General features: G+C 42.8%; 1 protein-coding gene across 1 annotated transcript in view; it reads left to right on the top strand.

The window, feature by feature from the left end:
* The window catches only part of LOC139384843 (kinesin family member 6), a 185134-nt gene that overhangs the window by 7498 nt on the left and 149783 nt on the right, over window positions 1-27853 (top strand). The window contains exons 3-6 of the mRNA XM_071129739.1: window positions 785-859; window positions 18799-18946; window positions 19944-20053; window positions 27478-27607. Coding sequence (XP_070985840.1) covers window positions 785-859; window positions 18799-18946; window positions 19944-20053; window positions 27478-27607 — 463 coding nt within the window. The remainder of the gene's footprint in view (window positions 1-784; window positions 860-18798; window positions 18947-19943; window positions 20054-27477; window positions 27608-27853) is intronic.

The raw sequence follows: 27853 nt of genomic DNA, 5'->3' as shown, positions 1-27853 counted from the left end.
GCCAACTGTAAAGTTTGGTAGAGGAGGAACAATTGTCTGGGGCTGTTTTTCATGGTTCGGGCTAGGATCCTTAGTTCCAGTGAAGGGAAATCTTATTGCTTCAGCATACAAGGATATTCTGTGCTTCCAACTTTGTGGCAACAGTTTGGGGAAGGCCCTTTCCTGTACCAGCATGACAATGCCCCCATGCACAAAGCGAGGTCCATACAGAAATTGTTTGTTGAGATCGGTGTGGAAGAACTTGACTGGCCTGCACAGAGCCCTGACCTCAACCCCATCGAACACCTTTGGGATGAATTGGAACGCCGACTGCGAGCCAGGTCTAACATCAGTGCCTGACGAGTAGAGGCTGTTATAGCAGCAACAGGGGCATAGCTCTGTCTATGAATTTTAGAGTGGTTACATTTCTCTATCCCCATCCCTCAGCTGTTTACCAAATCAGCGGCTGGTGACCGATTGCTCGGTCGATTGATACGTTCTTCAGTTCACGTTTTGGGTTTATTTAATAAGATATTTGTCTCAAATATTTGTCTCAAAATCCTTTTTTTGCTTGTCCATTGTATTGGCCTACTGGAGATCATGGGCTGGTTTCCTGGACTTCGATTAAGCCTACATTTGGACTAAAAAGCATGCTTAGAGGAGAATCTCTACCGAACATTATTTTCAGTCCAGGCTGTAACCCCGGGCCAAAGTGTTAATTAACTGCTGTGCATAGAAGTAATGATTTCTCCTCTATTTAAAGTACAGTGTGTAGAAACTCATTTATTTTCCCACTTCCCTTCAGGTTCCAAGAGGTGTTTGATCAAACAGTCAAGCAAGAGGACATATTTGAAGCCATCGCCAAGCCAGTGGCAGACAGGTGAGACACCCTTGAACTTGTCAAGTTCAAGTTTAGAGTGAATCTTTCAAATGTTTTGTTCTAATTTCATGCTAACCATTTTAACAAGCTACTGTGTTGGATATCTGACATTCTCGAAGGTAGACCTAATAACTGGACGACCAAAAGAAAACTACCTACAATTGTAGGCAGGCACTGTTTTGGCAGTGTGAATCCCTATTGGGGTTTTTCAACACACGTACAGTTGCTTTCTCCATTGTCTGTGGTCCATTCTATTCTAAACTGTGCTTCCCAGTCAAGATTACTACTTAGACTTATAGATACAGGTGAAATGTTTAAGGTGGGCCTAACTTCTCCACCAAAAAGAGGTTGAAAACCGATAGCCACTAATGACAGATCTATGATCAGCTTCCTTTACCTCAAACTCTAAAAAATGAAAGGAAAACTGATCTTGAGACAATGCTCAGGAACAATGATCACCTACACACCATTCGTTCACCGCTAGGGCCCCTGTGCAATGTTGCAGCAAGGCCCGGGCCACACAGACTTCGCCAGGCATGTTGACGGGTAGCACGTTGCTCTGACAGTAAGCTGAGCTAGTGCGGAGATGGAAATGAAGGGAGGCTGTGATTTTTGGTCCAAACCACAAAGTGGTGAGCTAGCAGATGGGGTCACACACTCTGCTATCCTGTGCATGCGAAAAGCCTTACGCCGCAATGCAGCGGGTATCCTTCGCCGAAGCTCATCATCATTTTTGTGCTACTATATGTAGATTTCCCAGTTTTTGGGCTACCCCTCCCTAATTTCTAGTGCTCTTCAGTAATAGTTGTGACTAGGGTTGCAAAGGGAGGGTATATTCCAGGAAATGTTTGAAGTTTACCAGTAAACCACCATTTCTGTGCTATTTTTCACGTTGTTTGTAACTTATTATTTTACATATTTTGTACATAATGTTGCTGCTTCTGTCACTTATGACCAAAAATAACTTTAGTGATTACTCACCTCGAACTGGACAAAGATTTTTTCTTTCACTAGTCCCGACGCGAAGGAGATACTGCTTTCTCGGGAACTGGTCCAAATCCCCATCATTTGCGTGAAGAAAAGACGGAGAAAAGGGGTCGGAGGTTGGGCTGCCTTCTGAGAATTTGTAGGCGAGTGCGTAAACCCCCTCTATCATCAGTCCTATTAGCCAACGTGCAATCATTGGATAACAAAATGGATGAGCTCTGATCAAGGATATCTTACCAACAGGAAATTAAAAACTGTAATATATTATGTTTCACAGAGTTGTGGCAGAATGACGACATGGATAACATACAGTTGGCGGGGTTTTCGTTCCTTCAGCAAGATGGAACAGCTGCGTCCGTTAAGACAAGGGGTTGCAGTCTGTCTATTTATTAATAACAGCTGGTGCACAAAATCTAATATTAAGGTTTTGCTCGCCTGAGGTAGAGTATCTCCTGATTGCTGTAGACCACACTATTTACCAAGACTTTTCATCTATATTTTTCAACAATCCGATGCTGGCACTAAGACGGCTCTCAACAAGCTATATAGGGCCATAAGCAAATAAGAAATGCTCATCCAGAGGCGGCACTTCCAGTGGCCGGGGACTTTAATGCATGGAAACTTAAATCCATTTTCACTAATTTCTACCAGCAAGTTAAATGTGCAACCAGAGGGAAAAAAACTCTAGACCACCTTAAATCCACACACAGAGACTCGTACAAAGCCCGCCCCCCATTTGGCAAATCTGACCGTAACTCTATTCTCCTGCTTTATTTTTACAAGCAAAAACTAAAGCAGGAAGTACCATTTGACTCGCTCAATAAGGAAGTGGTCAGAGGATGCAGATGCTAAGTTACAGGACTGTTTTGCTAACACAGACTGGAATATGTTCCGGGATACTTCCCATGGCATTGAGGAGTACAGTCACTGGCTTCATCAATAAGTACATCGATGACGTCGTCCCCACAGTGACCGTACATACCCCAACCAGAAGCCATGGATTACAGGCATCATCTGCACTGAGCTAAAGGGTAGAGCTGCTGCTTTCAAGGAGCGGGACTCTAACCCGGACGCTCATAAGAAATTCTGCTAAGCCCTCTGAGGAACCATCAAACAGGCAAAGCGTCAATACAGGGTTATTGAATTGTACTACACCGGCGCCGATGCTTGTGGAATGTGGCAGGGCTTGCAAACTGTTATGGACGACAAATGGAAGTACAGCCGCAAGCTGCCCAGTGACACAAGCCTACCAGACTTATAAATGACTTATATTCTCGCTTTGAGGCAAGCAACTCTGAAGCATGCAGGAGAACATCAGCTGTTCCGGACGACAGTGTTATCATGCTCTCTGTAGCCGATGTGAATAAGACCTTTTAAACAGGTCAGCATTCACAAGGCCGCAGGGCCAGACGAATTACCAGGATGTGTTCTCTGAGCATGCGCTGACCAACTGGCAAGTGTCTTCACTGACATTTTCAACCTCTCCCTGACCGAGTCTGGAATACCAACATGTTTCAAGCAGACCACCCTGTGCCTGTTGTAACTTTAATGTGTTACAGAGTTAATGTTTAAGTTTATTCTTTGAACTGTATCTAAAGATATTTCTTTAGATTTATTTGCATATGTAATTGTATTGGGTTGTGTTGAATTACGCTTTTTGACTGCAAGTCCCAGAATGCCTTGCGAGAGGAATGAGTGATAACACGCCAATTATGGGCAGGTGCGAGTGATTGTGGCTGAATTTCCGATAGCATCTTACCTGCATTGCTCTGTACCAAAACAATTGTTGTTAAATGTAACGTAAACAAGTATTCTTACTAAAATAAGCTTTCGTATCAAAACCGACGTCCCGAGTCATTACTAAGAAGTTAGCAAATCTAAAAGTGCCGAAGGTAACAAGCTGGTCACAAGCTGGTCATGGCTCACATTAACACCATCATCCCAGAAACCCGAGACTCACTCCAATTCTCATACCACCCCAACAGATCCACAGACGACACAATCTGAATCGCACTCCACACTGCCCTTTCCCACCTGGACAAAAGGAACAACAATGTGAGAATGCTGTTCATTGACTGCATTTCAGCGTTCAACACCATAGTGCCCACAAAGCTCATCACTAAGCTAAGAACCCTGGGACTAAACACCTCCCTCTGCAAATTCATCCTGGACTACCTGACGGGCCTCCCCCATGTGGTGAGGGTAGGCAACATATCATCTGCCACGCTGATCCTCAGCACTGGAGCCCCTCAGGGGTGCGTGCTTAGTGCCCTCCTGTACTCTCTGTTCACCCACGACTACGTGGCCAAACACGACTCCAACATTAAGTTTGCTGACGACACAGTTGTGGGCCTGATCACCGACAGCGATGAGATAGCTTATAGGGAGGGGGTCAGAGACCTGGCAGTGTAGTGCCAGGACAACAATCAGCTCAATGTGAGCTGATTGTGGACTACAGGAAAAGGCAGGCAGGACAGGTCCAAATTTACATTGATGGGGCTGTAGTGGAGCGGGTTGAGAGTTTCAAGTTCCTTGGTGTCCACATCACAAACTAACTATAATGGTCTAAATACACCAAGACAGTCGTGAAAGGGCTAGACACACCTTTTCCCCCTCAAGAGACTGAACAGATTTTGCATGGGTCCCCAGATCCTCAAAGTTCTAGAGCGGCACCATCGAGAGCATTCTAACCACCGCCTGTTATGGTAACTGCTCGGCATCTAACCGCAAGGCGCTAAAGAGGGTAGTGCGTATGGCCCAGTACATCACTGGGGCCAAGCTTTCTGCCATCCAGGACCTATATACTAGGCTGTGTCAGAGAAAATGTTGTTGTCAAAGCTTCCAGTCATAGACTGTTCTTTCTGCTACTGCACGGCAAGCGGTACCGGAGTGCCAAGTATAGGACCAAAGGGCTCCTTAACAGCTTCTACCCCCAAGCTATAAGACTGCTAAACAATTAATCAAATGGCCACCGGACTATTTACATTGACACCGCCCCACCTTTACCCATACCTGCATGTACAAATTACCTCGACTATCCTGTACCCCTGCACTTTGACGTTACCCCCTGTATATAGTCTCATTAAAATCAATCAAATTTTATTTGTCACATACACATGGTTAGCAGATGTTAATGCGAGTGTAGCGAAATGCTTGTGCTTCTAGTTCCGACAATGCAGTAATAACCAACGAGTAATCTAGCTAACAATTCCAAAACTACTACCTTATACACACAAGTGTAAAGGGATAAAGAACATGTACATAAAGATATATGAATGAGTGATGGTACAGAGCGGCATAGACAAGATGCAGTAGATGGTATCGAGTACAGTATATACATATGAGATGAGTATGTAAACAAAGTGGCATAGTTTAAAGTGGCTAGTGATACATGTATTACATAAAGATGCAGTAGATGATATAGAGTACAGTATATACGTATACATATGAGATAAATAATGTAGGGTATGTAAACATTATATTAAGTAGCATTGTTTAAAGTGGCTAGTGATATATTTTACATCAATTCCCATTATTAAAGTGGCTGGAGTTGAGTCAGTGTGTTGGCAGCAGCCACTCAATGTTAGTGGTGGCTGTTTAACAGTCTGATGGCCTTGAGATAGAACCTGTTTTTCAGTCTCTCGGTCCCAGCTTTGATGCACCTGTACTGACCTCGCCTTCTGGATGATAGCGGGGTGAACAGGCAGTGGCTCGGGTGGTTGTTGTCCTTGAGTATCTTTATGGCCTTCCTGTGACATCGGGTGGTGTAGGTGTCCTGGAGGGCAGGTAGTTTGCCCCCGGTGATGTGTTGTGCAGACCTCACTACCCTCTGGAGAGCCTTACGGTTGTGGGCGGAGCAGTTGCCGTACTAGGCGGTGATACAGCCCGACAGGATGCTCTCGATTGTGCATCTGTAGAAGTTTGTGAGTGCTTTCGGTGACAAGTCGAATTTCTTCAGCCTCCTGAGGTTGAAGAGGCGCTGCTGCGCCTTCTTCACGATGATGTCTGTGTGGGTGGACCAATTCAGTTTGTCTGTGATGTGTACGCCGAGGAACTTAAAACTTACTACCCTCTCCACTACTGTTCCATCGATGTGGATAGGGGGGTGTTCCCTCTGCTGTTTCCTGAAGTCCACAATCATCTCCTTAGTTTTGTTGACGTTGAGTGTAAGGTTATTTTCCTGACACCACACTCCGAGGGCCCTCACCTCCTCCCTGTAGGCCGTCTCGTTGTTGTTGGTAATCAAGCCTAACACTGTTGTGTCGTCCGCAAACTTGATGATTGAGTTGGAGGCGTGCGTGGCCACGCAGTCGTGGGTGAACAGGGAGTACAGGAGAGGGCTCAGAACGCACCCTTGTGGGGCCCCAGTGTTGAGGATCAGCGGGGTGGAGATGTTGTTACCTACCCTCACCACCTGGGGGCGGCCTGTCAGGAAGTCCAGTACCCAGTTGCACAGGGAGGTGTTTAGTCCCAGGTTCCTTAGCTTAGTGATGACCTTTGAGGGTACTATGGTGTTGAACGCTGAGCTGTAGTCTATGAATAGCATTCTCACATAGGTGTTCCTTTTGTCCAGGTGGGAAAGGGCAGTGTGGAGTGCAATAGAGATTGCATCATCTGTGGATCTGTTTGGGTGGTGTGCAAATTGGAACGGGTCTAGGATTTCTGGGATGATGGTGTTGATGTGAGCCATTACCAGCCTTTCAAAGCACTTAATGGCTACGGACGTGAGTGCTACGAGTCTGTAGTCATTTAGGCATGTTGCCTTTCATTTTTTGGGCACAGGGACTATGGTGTTCTGTTTGAAACATGTTGGTATTACAGACTCATTCAGGGACATGTTGAAAATGTCAGTGAAGACACCTGCCAGTTGGTCAGCACATGCTTGGACCAGACGGTAATCCGTCTGACCCCTCAGCCTTTTGTATGTTGATTTGTTTAAAGGTCTTACTCACGTCGGCTACGGAGAGCGTGGTCACACAGTCGTCCGGAACAGCTGATGCTCTCATGCATGCCTCAGTGTTGCTTGCCTCGAAGCGAGCATAGAAGTGATTTTGCTCGTCTGGTAAGCTTGTGTCACTAGGTAGCTTGTGGCTGTGCTTCCCTTTGTAGTCTGTAATAGTTTGCAAGCCCTGCCACATCCGGCGAGCGTCGGAGCCGGTGTAGTATGATTCAATCTTAGCCCTTTATTGACGCTTTGCCTGTTTGATGGTTCGTCGCAGGGCATAGCGGGATTTCTTGTAAGCTTCCGGGTTAGAGTCCCGCACCTTGAAAGCGGCAGCTCTACCCTTTAGCTCAGTGCGAATGTTGCCTGTAATCCATGGCTTCTGGTTGGGGTATGTACATACAGTCACTGTGGGGACGACGTCCTCGATGCACTTATTGATAAAGCCAGTGACTGATGTGGTGTATTCCTCAATGTCATTGTAAGAATCCCGGAACATGTTCTAGTCTGTGATAGCGAAACAGTCCTGTAGTTTAGCATCTGCTTCACCTGACCACTTTTTTATAGACCAAGTCACTGGTGCTTTCTGCTTTAATTTTTTCTTGTAAGCCGGAATCAGGAGGATAGAGTTGTGGTTGGATTTACCAAATGGAGGGCTAGGGAGAGCTTTGTACGCGTCTCTGTGTGTGGAGTACAGGTGATCTTGAATTGTTTTCCCCTCTGGTTGCACATTTAACATGTTGATAGAGATTTGGTAGAACTGATTTAAGTTTCCCTTAAGTTACCCTCTTAAGTCCCTCTTCTTCTTATTGGTGTCCTTTAGTAGTGGTTTCATTGCAGCAATTCGACCATGATGGCCTGATTCACGCAGTCTCCTCTGAACGGTTGATGTTTCTGTTACTTGAACTCTGAAGCATTAATTTGGGCTGCAATTTCTGAGGCTGGTAACTATTATCCTCTGCAGTATAGGTAACTCTGGGTCTTCCTTTCCTGTTGTGGTCCTCATGAACGCCAGTTTCATCATAGCGCTTGATGGTTTTTGCGACTGCACTTGAAAAAACTTTCAAAGTTCTTGAAATCTTCCATATTGACTGACCTTCATGTCTTACAGTAATGATGGACTGTCATTTCTCTTTGCTTATTTGAGCTGTTCTTGCCATAATATGGACATGGTCTTTTACCAAATAGGGTAAAAGACTGTATACCCTCCTACCTTGTCACAACACAACTGATTGGCTGAAACGCATTAAGAAGAAGGAAAGAAATTCCACAAATTAACTTTTAACAAGGCACACCCATTAATTGAAATGCATTCCAGGTGACTACCTCATGAAGCTGGTTGAGAGAATGCCATGAGTGTGCAAAGCTGTCATCAAGGCACAGGGTGGCTACTTTGAAGAATCTCAAATATAAAATATATTTTGATTTGAACTCTTTTTTTTGCCTACTACATGATTCCATGTGTGTTATTTCATAGTTTTGATGTGTTCACTACAATGTAGAAAATAGTTAAAACATAGATGAATAGGTATGTCCAAACTTTTGACTGGTATTGTATATATAATCTCAGGTGTAGCCAATAAATATATTGGGCCTATTTAGCCTAGTGCACAAACCTCAACATTAGCCAATTAACCAGTTTTTAGTTGGTTAGATTTGCTTATGCTTTTTAAGTCATGCTTTTAAAATTCAATTCGGAGGGCTAGATCTCAGCTTTCATTTGGACTTAAAGTGATCTTGACTCAGAAAAGGTTGGTAACCACAGATGTAGGCTAGCCTATTAGATAACTGTCTTGTTTTCATACGATATATGTTAAATTTTGGGAATTGGACAATTTAGAGTATTATCAATGACTCACATACACTCAGCAAAAAATAAACGTCCTCTCACTGTCAACTGTGTTTATTTTCAGCAAACTTAACATGTGTAAATATTTGTATGAACATAACAAGATTCAACAACTGAGACATAAACTGAACAAGTTCCATGGACATGTGACTAACAGAAATTGAATAATGTGTCTCTGAACAAAGGGGGGGATCAAAATCAAAAATAACAGTCAGTATCTGGTGTGGCCACCAGCTGCATTAAGTACTGCAGTGCATCTTCTCCTCATGGACTGCACCAGATTTGCCAGGTCTTGCTGTGAGATGTTACCGCACTATTCCACCAAGGCCCCTGCAAGTCTCCGGACATTTCTGGGGGGAATGGCCCTAGCCCTCACCCTCCAATCCAATAGGTCCCAGACGTGTTCAATGGGATTGAGATCCGGGCTCTTCACTGGCCATGGCAGATCACTGACATTCCTGTCTTGCAGGAAATCATGCACAGAACGAGCAGTATGGATTGGGGGCATTGTCATGCTGGAGGGTCATGTCAGGTAGAGCCTGCAGGAAGGGTACCACATGAGGGAGGAGGATGTCTTCCCTGCAACGCACAGCATTGAGATTGCCTGCAATGTCAACAATATCAGTCCGATGATGCTGTGACACACAGCCCCAGGCCATGACAGACCCTCCACCTCCAAATCGATCCCGCTCCAGAGTACAGGCCTCAGCGTAACGCTCATTCCTTCGACGATAAACGTGAATCCTACCATTACCCCATGTGAGACAAAACCGTGACTCGTCAGTGAAGAGCACTTTTTGCCAGTCCTGTCTGATCCAGCAACGGTGGGTTTGTGCCCATAGGCGATGTTGTTGCCGGTGATGTTGTTGCCGGTGATGCCTGCTTTACAACATGCCTACAAGCCCTCAGTCTAGCCTCTCTCAGCCTATTGCGGACAGTCTGAGCCCTGATGGAGCGATTGTGTGTTCCTGGTGTAACTCGGGCAGTTGTTTTTGCCATCCTGTACCTGTCCCGCAGGTGTGATGTTCGGATGTACTGATCCTGTGCAGGTGTTGTTACACGTGGACTGCCACAGCGAGGATGATCAGCTTTCCGTCCTGTCTCTCTGTAGTGCTTTCATAGGAGTCTCACAGTACAGACATGGCAATTTATTGCCCTGGCCACATCTGCAGTCCTCATGCCTCCTTGCAGCATGCCTTTGGCACGTTCACGCAGATGAGCAGGGACCCTGGCTATCTTTCTTTTGGTGTTTTTCAGAGTCAGTAGAAAGGCTTCTTTCGTGTCCTAAGTTTTCATAACTGTGACCTTAATTGCCTCCCGTCTGTAATCTGTTAGTGTCTTAATGACCGTTCCACAGGTTCATGTTCAGTAATTGTTTATGGTTCATTGAGCAAGCTTGGGAAACAATGTTTAAACCCTTTACAATGAAGATTTGTGAAGTTATTTGGATTTTTACAAATTGTCTTTGAATGACAGGGTCCTGAAAAAGGGACGTTTCTTTTTTTTTTAGAGTTTAGATCTTTTTAATTGATGGCACACTTAGTGGTCAAATCAGCAGAATTACCGCTGATGTAAAATGTTCTTCTTATCGTTGTCAATCTCTCAAATCAAGTATTTTCAAACTTGGCTGAGGTTGGCTACTCTTCTTACATAGTGTCTGAGAGTTTTTCCCTTGTCCTAAGGTTAGGCTAATTCAGGGTTTGCTCCCCAAGGGAGAAAGGCAAAGACTAGAGCATTTACTTGGAATTTCCTGCGATCAAATGTAGGTCTTGATGTTGTTATCTGAATGATGTTTCTCTCTCTCTCTTCCTTTCTCCTCCCCTGCCCTGCTCAATTTCTCTCTCTCTCCCTTGCGCTCTAGTCCTAATTCCACCTCTTACTCATAATAGGGGTATTTATGGAATATGCAAGTGCTTTTAATTATCGTCAGTATTAGGAGACATAAACAACATGTGGGATGTCTGTGTTGACTCAGGGCTCAAATATCTTTGTCCTGACTCAGACCATAGCCTTCTGTCTTCGGTTACTCTTCAAAAAGTTACCAGCATATAGATTCCGGCTTCAGGGCCAGGATGTAGCCCCATGTCATTCTGGGGCACTGATTCAAACCATGGGTTGTCTTTCTCCAATGTGAGACATTTCTTTTTCAGCTGTTGAATTCAGATTTTCGATTCACATTTACTGCGATCTAATGGAATGTTCTAGATTCCTGAAGGTCTTAACCTTTTTAAATCCAGTCTCGCCAGTGGTTAAATCAGAGGTGTGAGTAGCCTTGTTGATGTATTGCCCCCCCCATTGGTGATGAATGACGATGGAATGTATAAGAAAATGATGGCAATGTTATGGACACATTGAAGTGGTCAGCAAATTCAAGTGTTGAAGAGCCATGGATGACCCAACATATGCATTTTCTTACTTCATATATATCACACCTACATTTGGATGTGTTTTTACTTCTCATTTCCAGAATTGGTAAACTACGCGATTGCTGAGAAGAGTGTTTCTCTCAAGATTATTCTCTTATATGTAGCCCCCAAAACACAATTTTTTACATTAGTATGGGGGTGGAGTGGTAACCTTCCCCACTCTAGAGTAGTACCCCGGGGTTCAATCCCCAAATCCACCCTTCCTACTGTTCTCGCACTTGCCTGTCTTCCACTCTGCTTCCAACTGTCTACATAAAGTTTAAATGTAAAAAGGGATATACAGACCAAGAGGAAGATGGATGGTTACAAGCCATCAAACAAAGCCGAACTGCTTGAATTTTTGCGCCAGGAGGGCCATAAAGTCACCAAACATCAATGTGAAAGACTGGTGGAGAGCATGCCAAGACGCATGAAAGCTGTGATTGGAAATCGGGGTTATTCCATCAAATATTTATTTCTGAACTCTTCCTAAGTTAAAACATTAGCATTGTGTTGTTTAAAAATGAATATGAACTTATTTTCTTTGCATTATTCAAGGTCTGGCAACACTGCATCTTTTTTTGTTATTTTGACCAGTTGTCATTTTCTGCAAATAAATGCTCTAAATAACAATATTTTTTATTTGGAATTTGGGAGAAATGTTGTTAGTAGTTCATAGAATAAAACAAAAATGATAATTTTATCCAAATACATACCTAGAAATAGTAAAACCAGAGAAACTGATAATTTTGCGGTGGTCTCTTAATTTTCTCCAGAGCTATATACAGTTGAAGTTGGAAGTTTACATACACCTTAGCCAAATACATTTAAACTCAGTTTTAGACAATTCCTGACATTTAATCCTAGAAAAAAGTCCCTGTCTTAGTTCAAATAAAAGACCACCACTTTAGTTTAAGAATGTGAAATGTCAGAATAATAGTAGAGAGAATGATTTATACCAGCTTTTATCACATTCCCAGTGGGTCAGAAGTTTACATACACTCAATTAGTATTTGGTAGCTTAGCCTTTAAATAGTTTAACCTGGGTTAAACATTTTAGGTAGCCTTCCACAAGCTTCCCACAATAAGTTGGGTGAATTTTGGCCCATTCCTCCTGACAGAGCTGGTATAACTGATTCAGGTTTGTAGACCTCCTTTCTCGCACACGCTTTTTCAGTTCTACCCACACATTTTCTATGGGATTGAAGTCAGGGCTTTGTGATGGCCACTCTAATACCTTGACATTGTTGTCCTTAATCCATTTTGCCACAACTTTGGAAGTATGCTTGGGGTCATTTTCCATTTGGAAGACCCATTTGCGACCATGCTTTAACTTCCTGACTGATGTCTTGAGATGTTGCTTCAATATATCCACATACTTTTCCTGCCTCATGATGCCATCTATTTTGGGAAGTGCACCAGTCCCTCTTACAGCAAAGCACCCTCACAACATGATGCTGCCACCCCCGTGCTTCATGGTTGGGATGGTGTTATTCTGCTTGTAAGCCTCCCACTTTTTCCTCCAAATGCATCATCATGTCTGAAGAGTTTACACTTGCAAGGCAAGGGGCTAGGGAGGAAGGAATTAATTTTAAATGGACCGCCCTTGTCCGGAAATTCGTCACTTGTTCGTCATGACGATAGTGTTTTCAGCCACCAGTAGCTTGTTGGGTGCTTTATATGCGCTACAGTCAATTATGATTGCATTTCTACTTATATTAACTCTATAATTATTAATATCCACCTTATGTATGATCGCTAGCAAATTAATTAGCTAACTAACGTTAGCCTGCCTAGCTACTTCTGAAGAAGGAAAATATTGATGTTGAGGTTTTACGTTTTGTCAGACTTTTTTGCCCCGAAGTGACCATAATTGTACACTTACAAACTCCATTAAATACGAGTGCTGAAGGGCTTACTTTGCAAACTTCCCTTGTTTGGCTAATCATTTGGACCGCTGAAAAATATGGTCGCTGGGATTCCCCCAAGGGCATAAGGCGAGGGTAAGTGGACGAGGGTGTGTCTTTTATGAGTTTGAAACGAAGCCCCTGTTAGTGATTTATTTAGAATTCAAGGCACACTTAACCAGCATGGCTCCCACAGCATACTGCAGCGATACGACATCACATCTGGTTTGCGCATTGTGGGACTATCATTTGTTTTTCAACAGGACAATGACCCAACACACCTCCAGGCTGTGTAAGGGCTATTTGACCAAGAAGAAGAGTGATGGAGTGCTGCATCAGATGACCTGGCCTCCACAATCACCTGACCTGAACCCAAGTGAGATGGTTTGGGATGAGTTGGACCGCAGAGTGAAGGAGAATCAGCCAACAAGTGCTCAGCATATGTGGGAACTTCTTCAAGACTTTTGGAAAACCATTCCAGGTGAAGTTGGTTGAGAGATTGCAAGGATGTCATCAAGGCAAAGTGTGGCTACTTTCAAAAATCTCAAATATAAAATATATTTTGATTTGTTTAACACCTTTTTGGTTACTACATGATTCCATATGTGTTATTTCATGGTTTTGATGTCTTCACTATTATTCTACAATGTAGAAAATAGTAAAAATAAAGAAAAACCCTTGAACGAGTATTTGTGTCCAAACTTATAAGTAATTCAGACCCCTTGACTTCTTCCACATTTTGTTAGGTTACAGCCTTCTTCTAAAATGTATAAAATAAAAACAATTCCTCAGCAATCTACACAAAATACCCCATAATGACAAAAGAAAAACTGATTTTTTGAAATGTTTGCAAATGTATTAAATATAAACCCAGAAATACCTTATTTACATAAGTATTCAGACCCTTTGATATGAGACTCAAAATTGAGCTCATGTGCATCCTGTTTCCATTGATCTACCTCAATGTTTCTTCAACTTGATTGGAGACAACCTGTGGTAAATCCATATAATATATCTATATAAGATCCCACAGTTGACATTGCATGTCAGAGCATAAACCAAGCCATGAGGTCGAAGGAATTATCCGTAGAGCTCCGAGAATGGATTGTTTCGAGACACAGATCTGGGGAAGGCTACCAACAAATGTCTGCAGCATTGAGGTACCCAAGAACACAGTGGCCTCCATTATTCTTAAATGGAAGTTTGGACCAGGCAGTCCTGAGGCATGGTTAGCCCCGGACAGGGACAACTAGGCAGGAAACCCCAAACACCTTGACAAAGCACAGCCCCCCACACCAACAGGCCACTAACTTACTACCCTGAGACAAGGCCGAGTATAGCCCACGAAGATCTCCCCGATGCCCGAGGACAGGAAGGATGGAAGAGCGAAGAGCAAGCCAGTGAGTCAGTCACCGTAATGGGCTCAGAGGTAGAGAAACCCAGTGGACATAGTTGGCCAGGCAGAGACCACAAGGGTATTTCGTCACTCCACAAGGCATTTCACAACGACTGACGTTAATGCCACATGACGATAGTCATTCAGCTCCGCTGGATTGTTCTTTTTTAGAACGGGTCGGATCTCAGATGTCTTCAAGAGTGAGGGAACCGTGTGTTCTGATAGGGAGTTGTTTAAGAGAGTACAAAAGATGTCTGCCAGCTCATCTGAGCATTCCTTCAGTAGACTTGTTGGATTTGATTCTCTTGAAGACCTGTCTCACCTCCTCCTCCTCAATGGTTGGCACCTCCACTCCATCCAGGGACTGGAGCTCCAGTTTTTCCGTCAGGCTTTCTGTTACAGTGGAGAAGTCGTGATTATCAAAACAGATAAAAGTGATGAGTTCATTGACAAACTGTTCCTCTTCCTTCATGTTTTTCCCTTTGGTTTTCTTTTTGGCTTGCTCTGTGAGGGTTGCCAGACTTTGCTAGGCCTGCCTGAGATTGTTTTCCAGGCTCAAAATGGTCAGAAACAAATAACTTTCTTCTGAAACTCATCAGTCTATTCTTGTTCTGAGAAATGAAGGCTATTCCATGCGAGAAATTGACAAGAAACTGAAGATCTCTTGTTTTCCACTTTATTTTTGTAGTTGTCCTTAGCCTGGTCTATTTGTTGTTTTACTGTCCTCTACAAGGTTTTCATGTCCTGTTTGTTTCCAGCAGAAAAAGGTGTGTGTTTAAGCTCTGCAGAAATGGCTTGTTATTTGGATAGCATTTCACCATCTTTGTAGGGGCTAACATGCCCTCAGAGAAATGGATATAGACAGTCACTACTCATACTGACTCAAGGGCATAATCCATGATAAAACTGTCCCAGTTTGTACAGGACAAACAGCTTTGCAGGCTTTCTATAGCTTTCTCTTACCATATCTTGACTGCCCTTTCCTTAATCTTTTCCTGTTTCACTTTGTTTGAATGTTGGCAGTAATTGAATTGCATAGTGGTCCGATGTGCTCACTGGGGGCTTCAGTAACTTATATGCCCCTTTTCATTATTGCCGTAACACAAATCCAATTTGCTATCTCCCCATGGGCTACGAGTAACATTGTTCATAGTTCGGTAGGACAGTATGAAGTGAGAAGGAGTTAAAATACAGTATAAATAAAGAGGTGTGGAGGAAAATAGAGAGAGTAGAGAGGAGCAGGTCTAAGGGATGGTGAAGTGCCCTAAGAAGGGCTTTGTCCGTCTCCAGGAAGACCGGCGTGTAAACAGGAAGAAGTGTTTGGAAACACCCAGGCTTAAGTGGTTGAGCCCAGGCCGCATCATTAGGCCTGTCGTTATGACACAGAACCAGTGTCCGTCTTTCCTCTTTTCCCCATAGAAGGCATGAGTCACTCTTGTTAGGGATAAGCTGTTTCCAAAAGGGCCTCTCTTTCCTATTTAGTGCACTACTTTTGACCAGGGCCCATAGGGTTCTCTTCAAATGTAGTGCACTTTATAGGGAATAGGGGAACGCTTGGAACGCAGACCATAGTGTCTGCCCAACAACGTTCATCCCAGCCAGAACAACCCACCCTTCTAATGAATGAATGGATGTATTTTTTTGTATAGACTGATGAATGAGACAATTTTTTCCTTTTTTGTAGATGGTACAGCAGGTTTTTATAGAAGGCGTACAGGAGCGGAAGAGCTAATGCTCACCGCTCTAAAATAAGTGTTTGAATGTCCCAAACAAAACTAGCTTGAGGCTGAAATCTTTGGAAAGATTTCAATTCAATAATTCAGAGTGTAATACTAATACTGTTGCTATAGGCCTATAAAGTGTATTAACTGATATATGGTTCCTTAAATTTGACATCATGGAGAGGACAGAATGTATGCCTTCGCAGTCATTTGTAATTTCGCAATGAAGAGCCCGGTTTTCTGCCATCCTACCCCAGACCTTTCTTTCCTTCCCACGGACCTTCATTAGCAATCCATTTGGAATTACATTTCATTCAATTACAGGTTCCCATTCCATGTCGCTCTTCTGCACGTGTGGTGTCTTGTTGAATGCCAAACCAAAATATAGTCTCACCAAGACACCAACCAGACACAAAACCCTGCTGACTGGGTTTGGGCCCTCCTTCACTCAACCAAGACATTCCTGCTCATCGGCAGATCAGTCTGTCTGTGGCCATCGCTGTGTGTCTTTCGCAACAATATTTTCCTGTAGATTTATAGTGTCAGCTTCAATACAATCAAGTGTCGGGGAGTTTTAGGTTGGCTTCCTCTTAATGGTGGGATAACGTTGGCTTGGCAGGGGTGGTCCCTCCCTATCTGCCACTTAAACCAACGTGTCTTGAGTGCCTGAGGCTGGTCTAGCGAGTAATGCCACCGCCTGCAGCACATACAGATTTATGATCTTAATTTTTGCCAATTTGCTACAGCAGGAAAATAATCCTGCAGCAACAGTGAATTATTATGTGGATTATAATTAATGGACATTTTTGTAGGGGTTGACACATCCAAGCGGAAATTACAAACATCAGAAGCCTTTTTAAACCTCAAATGTACAAAGTTTTACACTACTGTTCAAAAGATTGGGGTCACTTAGAAATGTCCTTCTTTTTGAAAGAAAAGCACATTTTTGTCCATTAAAATAACATCAAATTGATCAGAAATACAGTGTAGAAATGGTTAATGCTGTAAATGACTATTGTAGCTGGAAACGGCTGATTTTTAATGGAATATCTACATAGGCGTAAAAGGCCCATTATCAGCAACCGTCACTCCTGTGTTCCAATGGCACGTTGTGTTAGCTAATCCAAGTTGATCATTTTAAATGGCTAATTGATCATTAGAAAAGCCTTTTGCAATTATAGTAGCACATCTGAAAACTGCTGTGCTGATTAAAGAAGCAATAAAACTGTCCTTCTTTAGACTAGTCAGTATCTGGACTAGTATCTGGAGTATCAGCATTTGTGGGTTCGATTACAGGCTCAAAATGGTCAGAAACAAAGAACTTTCTTCTGAAACTCATCAGTCTATTCTTGTTCTGAGAAATGAAGGCTATTCCATGCGAGAAATTCACAAGAAACTAAAGATCTCGTACAACACTGTGTACTACTCCCTTCACAGCACAAACTGTCTCTAACCAGAATAGAAAGAGGAGTGGGAGGCCCCGGTGCACAACAAGTGTCTAGTTTGAGAAACAGACGCCTCACAAGTCCTCAACTGGCAGCTTCATTAAATAGTACCCACAAAACACCCGTCTCAACGTCAACAGTGAAGAGGCAACTCCTGGATGCTGGCCTTCTAGGCAGAGTTCTTCTGTCCAATGTCTGTGTTCTTTTGCCCATCTGAATCTTTTATTTTAATTGGCCAGTCTTAGATATGGCTTTTTCTTTGCAACTCTGCCTAGAAGGCCAGCATCCCGGAGTCGCCCTTCACTGTTGACGTTGAGACTGATGTTTTGTGGGTACTATTTAATGAAGCTGCCAGTTGAGGACTGTTGAGGCGTCTCTTTCTCTGTACTTTATAGAATAGTTACACCATTGTATTTGCATCTCATACTGGTGGGCAAATGTTTATTTGGGTTCTGTCTCACCTGCTAGTTAAAAGAACATTACACTTTCGATCTAAAGTTTATGAGATGTTTTCAGATCTCCAAAGTTGACGGATGTCAAGTTGAATCCACGTCCCATCACATTGGTTGTGTAGATCCATCTAGCCTATATGTTTCAATCCCAAATGAATGGAAAAAATAAGGACCACATTAAACTAGGAAATTAGAGAGTACTCATATTTTCAATTTACTGGTTAAGTGAGGCATATAGCTAGATCTACACAATCGATGTCATTAGATGTGGTTTCAGCTTGACATTAGTCTACATTTGAGGTCTGAATACATCAGACAAACTTTGATTTTTTTGTGAAATGCCCCTTTAAGTTCTCTCTCAAGAAGCCAAATTGAGCTTGAGAGTTTTTTGTTTGTCTGGGCAGTATGTGGGCTGGATACAACAGTATCAAATCAAATCAAATTTGATTGGTCACATACACATGGTTAGCAGATGTTAATGCGAGTGTAGCAAAATGCTTATGCTTCTAGTACCGACAATGCAGTAATATCTAACAGGTAATCAAACAAAATCACAACAACTACCATATACACACAAATGTAGGGATGAATAAGAATATGTACAGTATATATAAATATATCAATGAGCGATGGCAGTGCAGTATAGGCAAGATGCAGTAGATGGTATAGAATATAGTATATACAAATGAGATGAGCAATGTTGTACCACAGTATAACAACACCTTGCTCTTTCCACTCTTATGATTGAAAGTTACCAGAATAGTATTTTGTATACGATTACCTGTATAGTTACTGTGAAGTGTGTTTGCACCTTGTTCTTGATCTTTCTGGACAGTGTATTGTCGGGATACAATGGTACCATCTTTGCCTATGGCCAGACTGGTAGCGGGAAGACCTTCACCATCACAGGAGGCGCTGAGCGCTACAGTGACCGGGGCATCATCCCTCGCACGCTCTCTTACCTCTACCAGCACTTCAGCCAGGTCAGCCGTGTGATGTGCCTAATGCTGTGTAATTTTGGATTATGCTGATTTACTCCTTTAGGGGAGAATTTTTCCTTCTACTTACATTTTCACTTTGGACAACATTTTCCCCACACAAAAACAGCTGTGCTGTGAGCTAACACACTGAAAAATTCTAAGTAGCGGGTGTTTCGATACTGTACCTCGCGATTTGCATTGTGTGTGGTGCATCTATCACGCTGTAATCTCTTGTGGACAGAGGTAGGTAACATAAATTATATCTAATCTGGAACTTTTATTCAGGTGTAGTGATTTTTTTTTACACTGATCATTTGGACAAATCACAATTTCGCCAGTGCTTGCATCTTTCAAATTTTGCAAGGAGAGGGCACATGTGACCTATCGACTTGCCCAAAACTTGCAGAGAGAGGGTTTGGAGCTACCTCCCTACTTCTGCTCCTTGTTCTAGTCTCCCCCAGAACATAAATTGAGCTTCTGACGCAATTATGCAAGATTTTAGTTGTGGGTTGCCAATATTAATCAGTCTGTAACTCCAGTTGAGACTGCTTTTATCATATAACTGCTTTGGGTGCCTGTAAATAAAATACACCCATTTTCAGTCAAGTTTAGGCTATTGCACACATTCACTAGTGTGTAGGCCAGCTTTCAGCCAGAGGATGTGAGTGACATAAATGCAGAAAATGGCATGATATCCAATTTAATCATACCAGAAGAAGCCAAGAATTAACTTGTTAATTGGCTTTTGATATATCGCCTCTGTAGCTAGATAAGAGAGATAAAAAATTAACAATCATTACTAACTTATATTTGCAACTAAATGAGTTTGGATATCCCATACACTACAACAATTTTATTAGCAGTGGATAATACTTTTTTTTAAAATTGATTACATACCTATTATATGTATGGCTTATGAATGCGTTATGTCCGTATGAAGATACCTTCAAATGTGTTACCATAACCACCATAATGGGTCATTGTATTGTCTTGTCTACAGGACAGCAGTATGGTGTACACCACCCACATCTCTTACCTGGAGATCTACAACGAGGTGGGCTATGACCTGCTGGACCCCCGGCACGAGGCCTCTCGCCTGGAGGACCTACCGTCAGTACCTCCTTCTTTCCTTTACTTTACTCTAATTAGGCTTGTACACTTAAAGAAGTCCTCCAGTGATTTTTGAACTTTTCCTGTTGATAAGTATAAATACAGTAAAGTACACACACGAAAGGGTAAAAACGTTTTTTTGAGCAAAATAGTGTTTTTTTTTTAGACACAACTGCAAACTTCATGGAGTAGGGCATTCAAGGAGTTGGGCTGATGGGAAGACGTGATGTCATTGAACTCCCCACTTACTAAACGAACAATAGAAGAGCAATGAAGAACAAAAGAGGGAAGGCCCAACCTCCCCACTTGTTTTATGTCATGACTTACCTAGACCACCTATTGAGATGTCCCCTTTGTTAAGTCAATCAGGTGTTAAATGAGGTGAAAAGAGACTGGAGTGCCATTCAATACAGGCTTGGTACATCCATGACCTTTACATTTATATTTAACCATTGAGTCTTGAAGAATTTATAAATGCCTCATGAGCTTTGTTCAACTGTCATATCCCATCAGATCTCAAAATGTACACCTGTTTTAGTACATTGTTTGTAAACAATGCAATTGTAAACAAACACTGTGGGCTAAAACAATACTTTTGATCTCATGGGCGGTCAGTCCTTGCATTCATAGCTCTGTCTCTGAATTTGAGTGGTTACATTTCTCCAGCCCTCTTGCTCGTCTGTTTAACAAAACAGTGGCAGTGGACCGCTTTGTTGTTTTCCCAATTCCAGAATGCGCCTTGAATACAAACTATACATGTCTACCTAACATCTACTATACTGTTTTCCTTTGCTGTGTTCTCTTTCTCTATCAGGTTATTGTGTGTTATTTATATATATATACAGTGCCTTGCGAAAGTATTCGGCCCCCTTGAACTTTGCGACCTTTTGCCACATTTCAGGCTTCAAACATAAAGATATAAAACTGTATTTTTTTGTGAAGAATCAACAACAAGTGGGACACAATCACGAAGTGGAACAACATTTATTGGATATTTCAAACTTTTTTAACAAATCAAAAACTGAAAAATTGGGCGTGCAAAATTATTCAGCCCCCTTAAGTTAATACTTTGTAGCGCCACCTTTTGCTGCGATTACAGCTGTAAGTCGCTTGGGGTATGTCTCTATCAGTTTTGCACATCGAGAGACTGACATTTTTTCCCATTCCTCCTTGCAAAACAGCTCGAGCTCAGTGAGGTTGGATGGAGAGCATTTGTGAACAGCAGTTTTCAGTTCTTTCCACAGATTCTCGATTGGATTCAGGTCTGGACTTTGACTTGGCCATTCTAACACCTGGATATGTTTATTTTTGAACCATTCCATTGTAGATTTTGCTTTATGTTTTGGATCATTGTCTTGTTGGAAGACAAATCTCCGTCCCAATCTCAGGTCTTTTGCAGACTCCATCAGGTTTTCTTCCAGAATGGTCCTGTATTTGGCTCCATCCATCTTCCCATCAATTTTAACCATCTTCCCTGTCCCTGCTGAAGAAAAGCAGGCCCAAACCATGATGCTGCCACCACCATGTTTGACAGTGGGGATGGTGTGTTCAGCTGTGTTGCTTTTACGCCAAACATAACGTTTTGCATTGTTGCCAAAAAGTTCCATTTTGGTTTCATCTGACCAGAGCACCTTCTTCCACATGTTTGGTGTCTCCCAGGTGGCTTGTGGCAAACTTTAAACAACACTTTTTATGGATATCTTTAAGAAATGGCTTTCTTCTTGCCACTCTTCCATAAAGGCCAGATTTGTGCAATATACGACTGATTGTTGTCCAATGGACAGAGTCTCCCACCTCAGCTGTAGATCTCTGCAGTTCATCCAGAGTGATCATGGGCCTCTTGGGCTTTTAACGGACCTCTGAGACTATCACAGTGCAGGTGCATTTATACGGAGACTTGATTACACACAGGTGGATTGTATTTATCATCATTAGTCATTTAGGTCAACATTGGATCATTCAGAGATCCTCACTGAACTTCTGGAGAGAGTTTGCTGCACTGAAAGTAAAGGGGCTGAATAATTTTGCACGCCCAATTTTTCAGTTTTTGATTTGTTAAAAAAGTTTGAAATATCCAATAAATGTCGTTCCACTTCGTGATTGTGTCCCACTTGTTGTTGATTCTTCACAAAAAAATACAGTTTTATATCTTTATGTTTGAAGCCTGAAATGTGGCAAAAGGTCGCAAAGTTCAAGGGGGCCGAATACTTTCGCAAGGCACTGTATATATATATATACACACACACACACACACACACACACACACACACACACACACACACACACACACACACACACACACACACACACACACACACACACACACTACCGTTCAAAGGTTTGGGGTCACTAAGAAATGTCCTTGTTTTCCATGAAAACATACAAGAAAGTTGTTGCAAAATGAATAGGAAGTATAGTCAAGATGAAGACACGATTATAAATAATGATTTTTAATTGAAATAATAATTGTGTCCTTCAAAGAAGAATTTTCCATTTGCAGCAACTACAGCCTTGCAGACCTTTTGACATTCTAGTTGTCAAATTGTTGAGGTCATCTGAAGACATTTGACTTCTTACGGTCAAGCACAACAGCTTAATAGGGTTGAGAACCGGTGACTGTGCTGGCCACTCCATTATAGACAGAATACCAGCTGACTGCTTCTTCCCGAAATAGTTATTGCATAGTTTGTAGCTGAGCTTTGGGTCATTGTCCTGTTGTAGGAGGAAATTGGCTGCAATTAAGCACCGTCCGCAGGGTATGGCATGGCGGTGCAAAATGGAGTGATAGCCTTCCTTCTTCAAGATCCCTTTTAAACTATACAAATCTCCCACTTTACCACCACCAAAGCACCCGCAGACCATCACATTGCCTTCACCATGCTTGACAAATGGCGTCAAGCACACCTCCAGCATCTTTTCATTTTTTATGCGTCTCACGGATGTTCTTCTTTGTCATCCGAACACCTCAAACTTAGAATGGTCTGTCCATAACAGTTTTCTCCAATCTTCCTCTGTCCAGTGTCTATGTTCTTTTTCTCATCTGGCGTTTTGCGGGTACTATTTAATAAAGCTGCCAGTTGAGGACTTGTGTGATGTCTGTTTCTCAAACTAGAAACTCTGATGTACTTGACCTTTTGCTCAGTTGTGCACCGGGGCCTCCCACTGCTCATTATATTCTGGTTAGAGCCCGTTTGCGCTTTTTGTGAAGGGAGTAATACACAGCGTTGCATGATATCTTCAGTTTCTTGGCAATTTCTCGCATGGAATAGCCTTCATTTCTCAGAACAAGAATAGACTGATGAGTTTCAAAAGAAAGTTATTCTTACAGGCCATTTTGAGCCTGTAATCGAACCCACAAATGCTGATGCTCCAGATACTCAACTAGTCTAAATAAGGCCAGTTTTATTGCTTATTTAATCAGAACAACAGTTTTCAGCTGTGCTAACATAATTGCAAAAGGGTTTTCTAAAATGATAAACTTGCATTAGCTAACACAACGTGCCATTGGAACACAGGAGTGATGGTTGCTGATAATGGGCCTGTGTATGCCTATGAATATATTCCTTTAATAATCTGCCTTTTCCAGCTACATGGTAGCTGGTCATTTACAATGTCTGCGCTGTATTTCTGATAAATTTTATGTTTTCTTTCAAAAACAAGGACATTTCTACCTTCAAACTCAGTGCCTCTTTTCTTGACATCATGGGAAATTCAAAAGAAATCAGCCAAGACCTCAGAAAAAAAATGTGTAGACCTCCACAAGTCTGGTTCATCCTTGGGAGAAATTTCCAAATGCCTGAAGGTACCACGTTCATCTGTACAAACAATAGTACGCAAGTATAAACATCATGGAACCATGCAGCCGTCATACCGCTCAGGAAGGATACTTTGGTGCGAAAATTGCAAATCAATCCCAGAACAACAGCAAAGGACCTTGTGAAGATGCTGGAGGAAACAGGTACAAAAGTATCTATATCCACAGTAAAACGAGTCCTATATCCACTTAACCTGAAAGGCCACTCAGCAATGAAGAAGCCACTGCTCCAAAACCGCTATAAAAAAGTCAGCCTACGGTTTGCAACTGCACATGGGGACAAAGATTGTACTTTTTGGAGAAATGTCCTCTGGTTTGATGAAACAAAAATAGAACTGTTTGGCCATAACGACACTTGTTATGTTTGGAGGAAAGAGTGTGAGGCTTGCATGCCGAATAACACCATCCCAAACATGAAGCACGGGGGTGGCAGCATCGTGTTGTGGGGGTGCTTTGCTGCAGGAGGGACTGGTGCACTTTACAAATTAGATATATTTTGAAGCAAGACGTCAGTCAGGAAGTTAATGCTTGGTCGCAAATGGGTCTTCCAAATGGACATACATTTTTTACAGGTTGAGGTAAGGGGCGTTGTGATGGCCACTCCAATACCTTGACTTTGTTAGCCGTTTTTCCACAACTTTGGAAGTATGCCTGCCAGAGCCGCTGTCTGTCCGGAGCTGCCAGAGCCGCCCGTCTGTCTGGAGCTGCCAGAGCCGCCCGTCAGTCCGGAGCTGCCAGAGCCGCCCTCCTGTCCGGAGCTGCCAGAGCCTCCCTCCTGTCCGGAGCTGCCGGAGCCGCCCTCCTGTCCGGAGCTGCTGGAGCCGTCCTCCTGTCCGGAGCTGCCGGAGCCACCCGTCTGTCCGGAGCTGCCGGAGCCGCCAGTCAGTCCGGAGGCGCCGGAGCCGCCCGCCCGTCAGTCCGGAGGCGCCGGAGCCGCCCGCCCGTCAGTCCGGACGCGCCGGAGCCGCCCGCCCGTCAGTCCGGAGGCGCCGGAGCCGCCCGCCCGTCAGTCCGGAGACGCCGGAGCCGCCGTTCAGTCCGGAGCCGCCAGAGCCGCCAGAGGCGCCACCTAAGTGGCGCCGCCGCCGTAAAGAAGGCCCACTCGGACCCTCCCCTTTAGAGTCAGGTTTTGCGGCCGGAGTCCGCACCTTTGCGGCCGGAGTCACGCCCTGGCATTAGAGAGGCTTTTTATTCTCTATTTTGGTTAGGCCAGGGTGTGATAAGGGTGGGCATTCTATGTTCTTTTTTCTATGTTTTTGTATTTATTTGTTTTTGGCCGGGTATGGTTCTCAATCAGGGACAGCTGTCTATCGTTGTCTCTGATTGAGAACCATACTTAGGTAGCTCTTGCCCACATTGGTTTTGTGGGTAGTTGTTTCCTGTTTTGTGTTTTTTCACCTTACAGGACTGTTTCGTGTCGTTCACTCACTTTGTTGTTTTTTTGTCATTCAGTGTTCAATTTATTTAATTAAATTTACAATGAACACTTACCATGCTGCGTGTTGGTCCGATGATTCCTATTCCTCATCATCAGACGAAGAGGAGAGTCGTTACAGCATGTTTCTAACAGAAACAGCATTATATTGTCAGCTCATATCTGCATGAAGCTGGATTCAATGCTCTCGTCTGCATTAAAATCAAATATCTACGTAGGTTGGATGTGACCGCAGAGATGAGGTGCGCACTGTCGACCACACCCCCTGACTTTGAGAAGCTCCTACGAGACATGCATCAAGCACACCCATCTCATTAGTGGTGGTGAGAAGATACATTATGTTAGACTAATTTGCAATTGACTGTCATAGCCCCACATTAGAAATATGTGATGGTGACTTGATAAGACAATCAGAAATACTTTTAAATTTCAATTGACTACCATAGCCCCAAATAAAATAGTTAACATTGGCTTTTAATTACAATTTTTTTTCACGTGGTTGGGGTTCCGTTAATTTTCAGATACTCTATCAAAATGGGGTCATGGGCCAAAAAGGTTTCGGAACCCCTGTCCTACAGTGTTCGCTGTCATTGCATTCTGACTCAGTATTCATGTCCATTTTGACATTTGTGAATGTTTTAATGAAGAATCAAAATGCATTTCACAAGTGAAACAAGATCCCGCAATGATAACCCATTTCCAACAATTTCCAAGGTACGATCATTGATTGGTATCAGCAAGCATTGGTTGGAGGTACTATCCACTATTGTTTAATACATATTTTTTTTTTATACAAGTGAATCGGGGCACAGTAATATCCAGTGGGAGCTAAGAAGGATAGCACCCCAGTAAAGTCATCATGACCGTTGATGACCGAACATTAGCAGGGAAGGTCAAGAACTATCCTACATTACCTACCTCATCCCCATACTGTATTTATTTATTTATCTTGCTCCTTTGCACCCCAGTATCTCTACTTGCACATTCATCTTCTGCACATCTACCATTCCAGTGTTTAATTGCTATATTGTAATTACTTCGCAACCATGGCATATTTATTGCCTTAACTCACCTAATCTTACCTCATTTGCACTCACTGTATATAGACTTTTTGTTTTCTTTTGTTCTACTGTATTATTGACTGTATGTTTTGTTTATTCCATGTGTAACTCTGTGTTGTTGTATGTGTCGATTTGCTATGCTTTATCTTGGCCAGGTCGCAGTTGCAAATGAGAACTTGTTCTCAACTAGCCTACCTGGTTAAATAAAGGTGAATTAAAAAAAAAAATAATAATAATAATTGTGTGACGTTGTATTAACAACATGTCAATCACCCATTTGCATGATTTCAAACTTTCACTCAGCCCTCTCATCCTCTTCGACCCTGTCAGTCAATCAATCCTGTGGGATGTTTTTGCTGGTTGTGGCCTAGGATGTGACACCCAGCATCTGTACAAGCCATCTCTATTTGATGTCACTTGATGTGGGCAATAACTCATCCACTGTTTGTTTTTCAGAGCTTGCATCCTAAATGGCACCCTATTCCCTACATAGTGCACCCATAGGGCTCTGGTCAAAAATAGTGCACTATACAGTAAAGGGAATATAGTACCATTTGGAACGCATGCAGATTGTATCTGTCTATCACATTAGAATCTGGGAATGGGGTAGATACAGCATGTGTACAGCAGGCTAGGGCGCTGGGCTGTAGCTGTAGCCCAGTGACTTGGACTGTGTTCCAAATGGCACCCTGTTCCCTATGTAGCACATTACTTTTGAACCAATAGTGCACTATATAGGGAAAAGTAGTGTACTATATAGGGAGTAGGGTGCCATTTGGGACATAGCCTTGCAGATGCAGTTTGTTTGGATTGAAGGCTGGCCTCTGGGAGGGGGGAATGATGTAACCTTATTAAATAGCCTCAATGTGGAGTTAGTGTCATTAGGCCAATTTTTTATGATGTATAAATCACAGATATTTAAGATATCACACATTCACATAAAGCTAAAATTACAGTAAGTAAAAAGGAATACGTTATATACTCACATTACTCACTATGGATCCCTTTTGGAGTTTGAGTTTTGAACAGATATTATGAACAGCCTATTTTTTTCATAAAAAATGATCTCAGGCTGGTGAAATTTGTGTGTGTGCTTGCCATCTTGCCTCTACAGGAAAGTTACCATCATGGAAGACCCGGACCAGAACATACACCTGAGAAACCTGTCACTCCATCAATCAGCCAACGAGGAGGAGGCTCTCAACTTGCTCTTCCTGGGAGACACCAATCGCATGATTGCAGAGGTAAGGAGTTGGAAGCAAGGGCTTGGAGGATGTCAGTGGGATAACGTCTCGCCAAAACTCTAAAAAGGCCTTTTCACAATGCTAGCTAGCCTGTGGTCACACAAGCATTTATTAACCCTGGACTAAAGATTCACACTTGTATTCCAAAGCCCTGGACACAATGTTATAAGTAATGAGACTTTTATTAGCACCTTATTTCCTTTTGCTTCTAGCCTAGCATTTGATTTCCAACAGTGATGGTTTGTA

Source organism: Oncorhynchus clarkii, chromosome 26 (assembly GCF_045791955.1).
Source record: "Oncorhynchus clarkii lewisi isolate Uvic-CL-2024 chromosome 26, UVic_Ocla_1.0, whole genome shotgun sequence".
In the NCBI taxonomy this organism is placed as follows: Eukaryota; Metazoa; Chordata; class Actinopteri; order Salmoniformes; family Salmonidae; genus Oncorhynchus; species Oncorhynchus clarkii.
The sequence above is the reverse complement of the archived record's forward strand: the minus strand, read 5'-3'. Positions and strand labels throughout refer to the sequence as shown.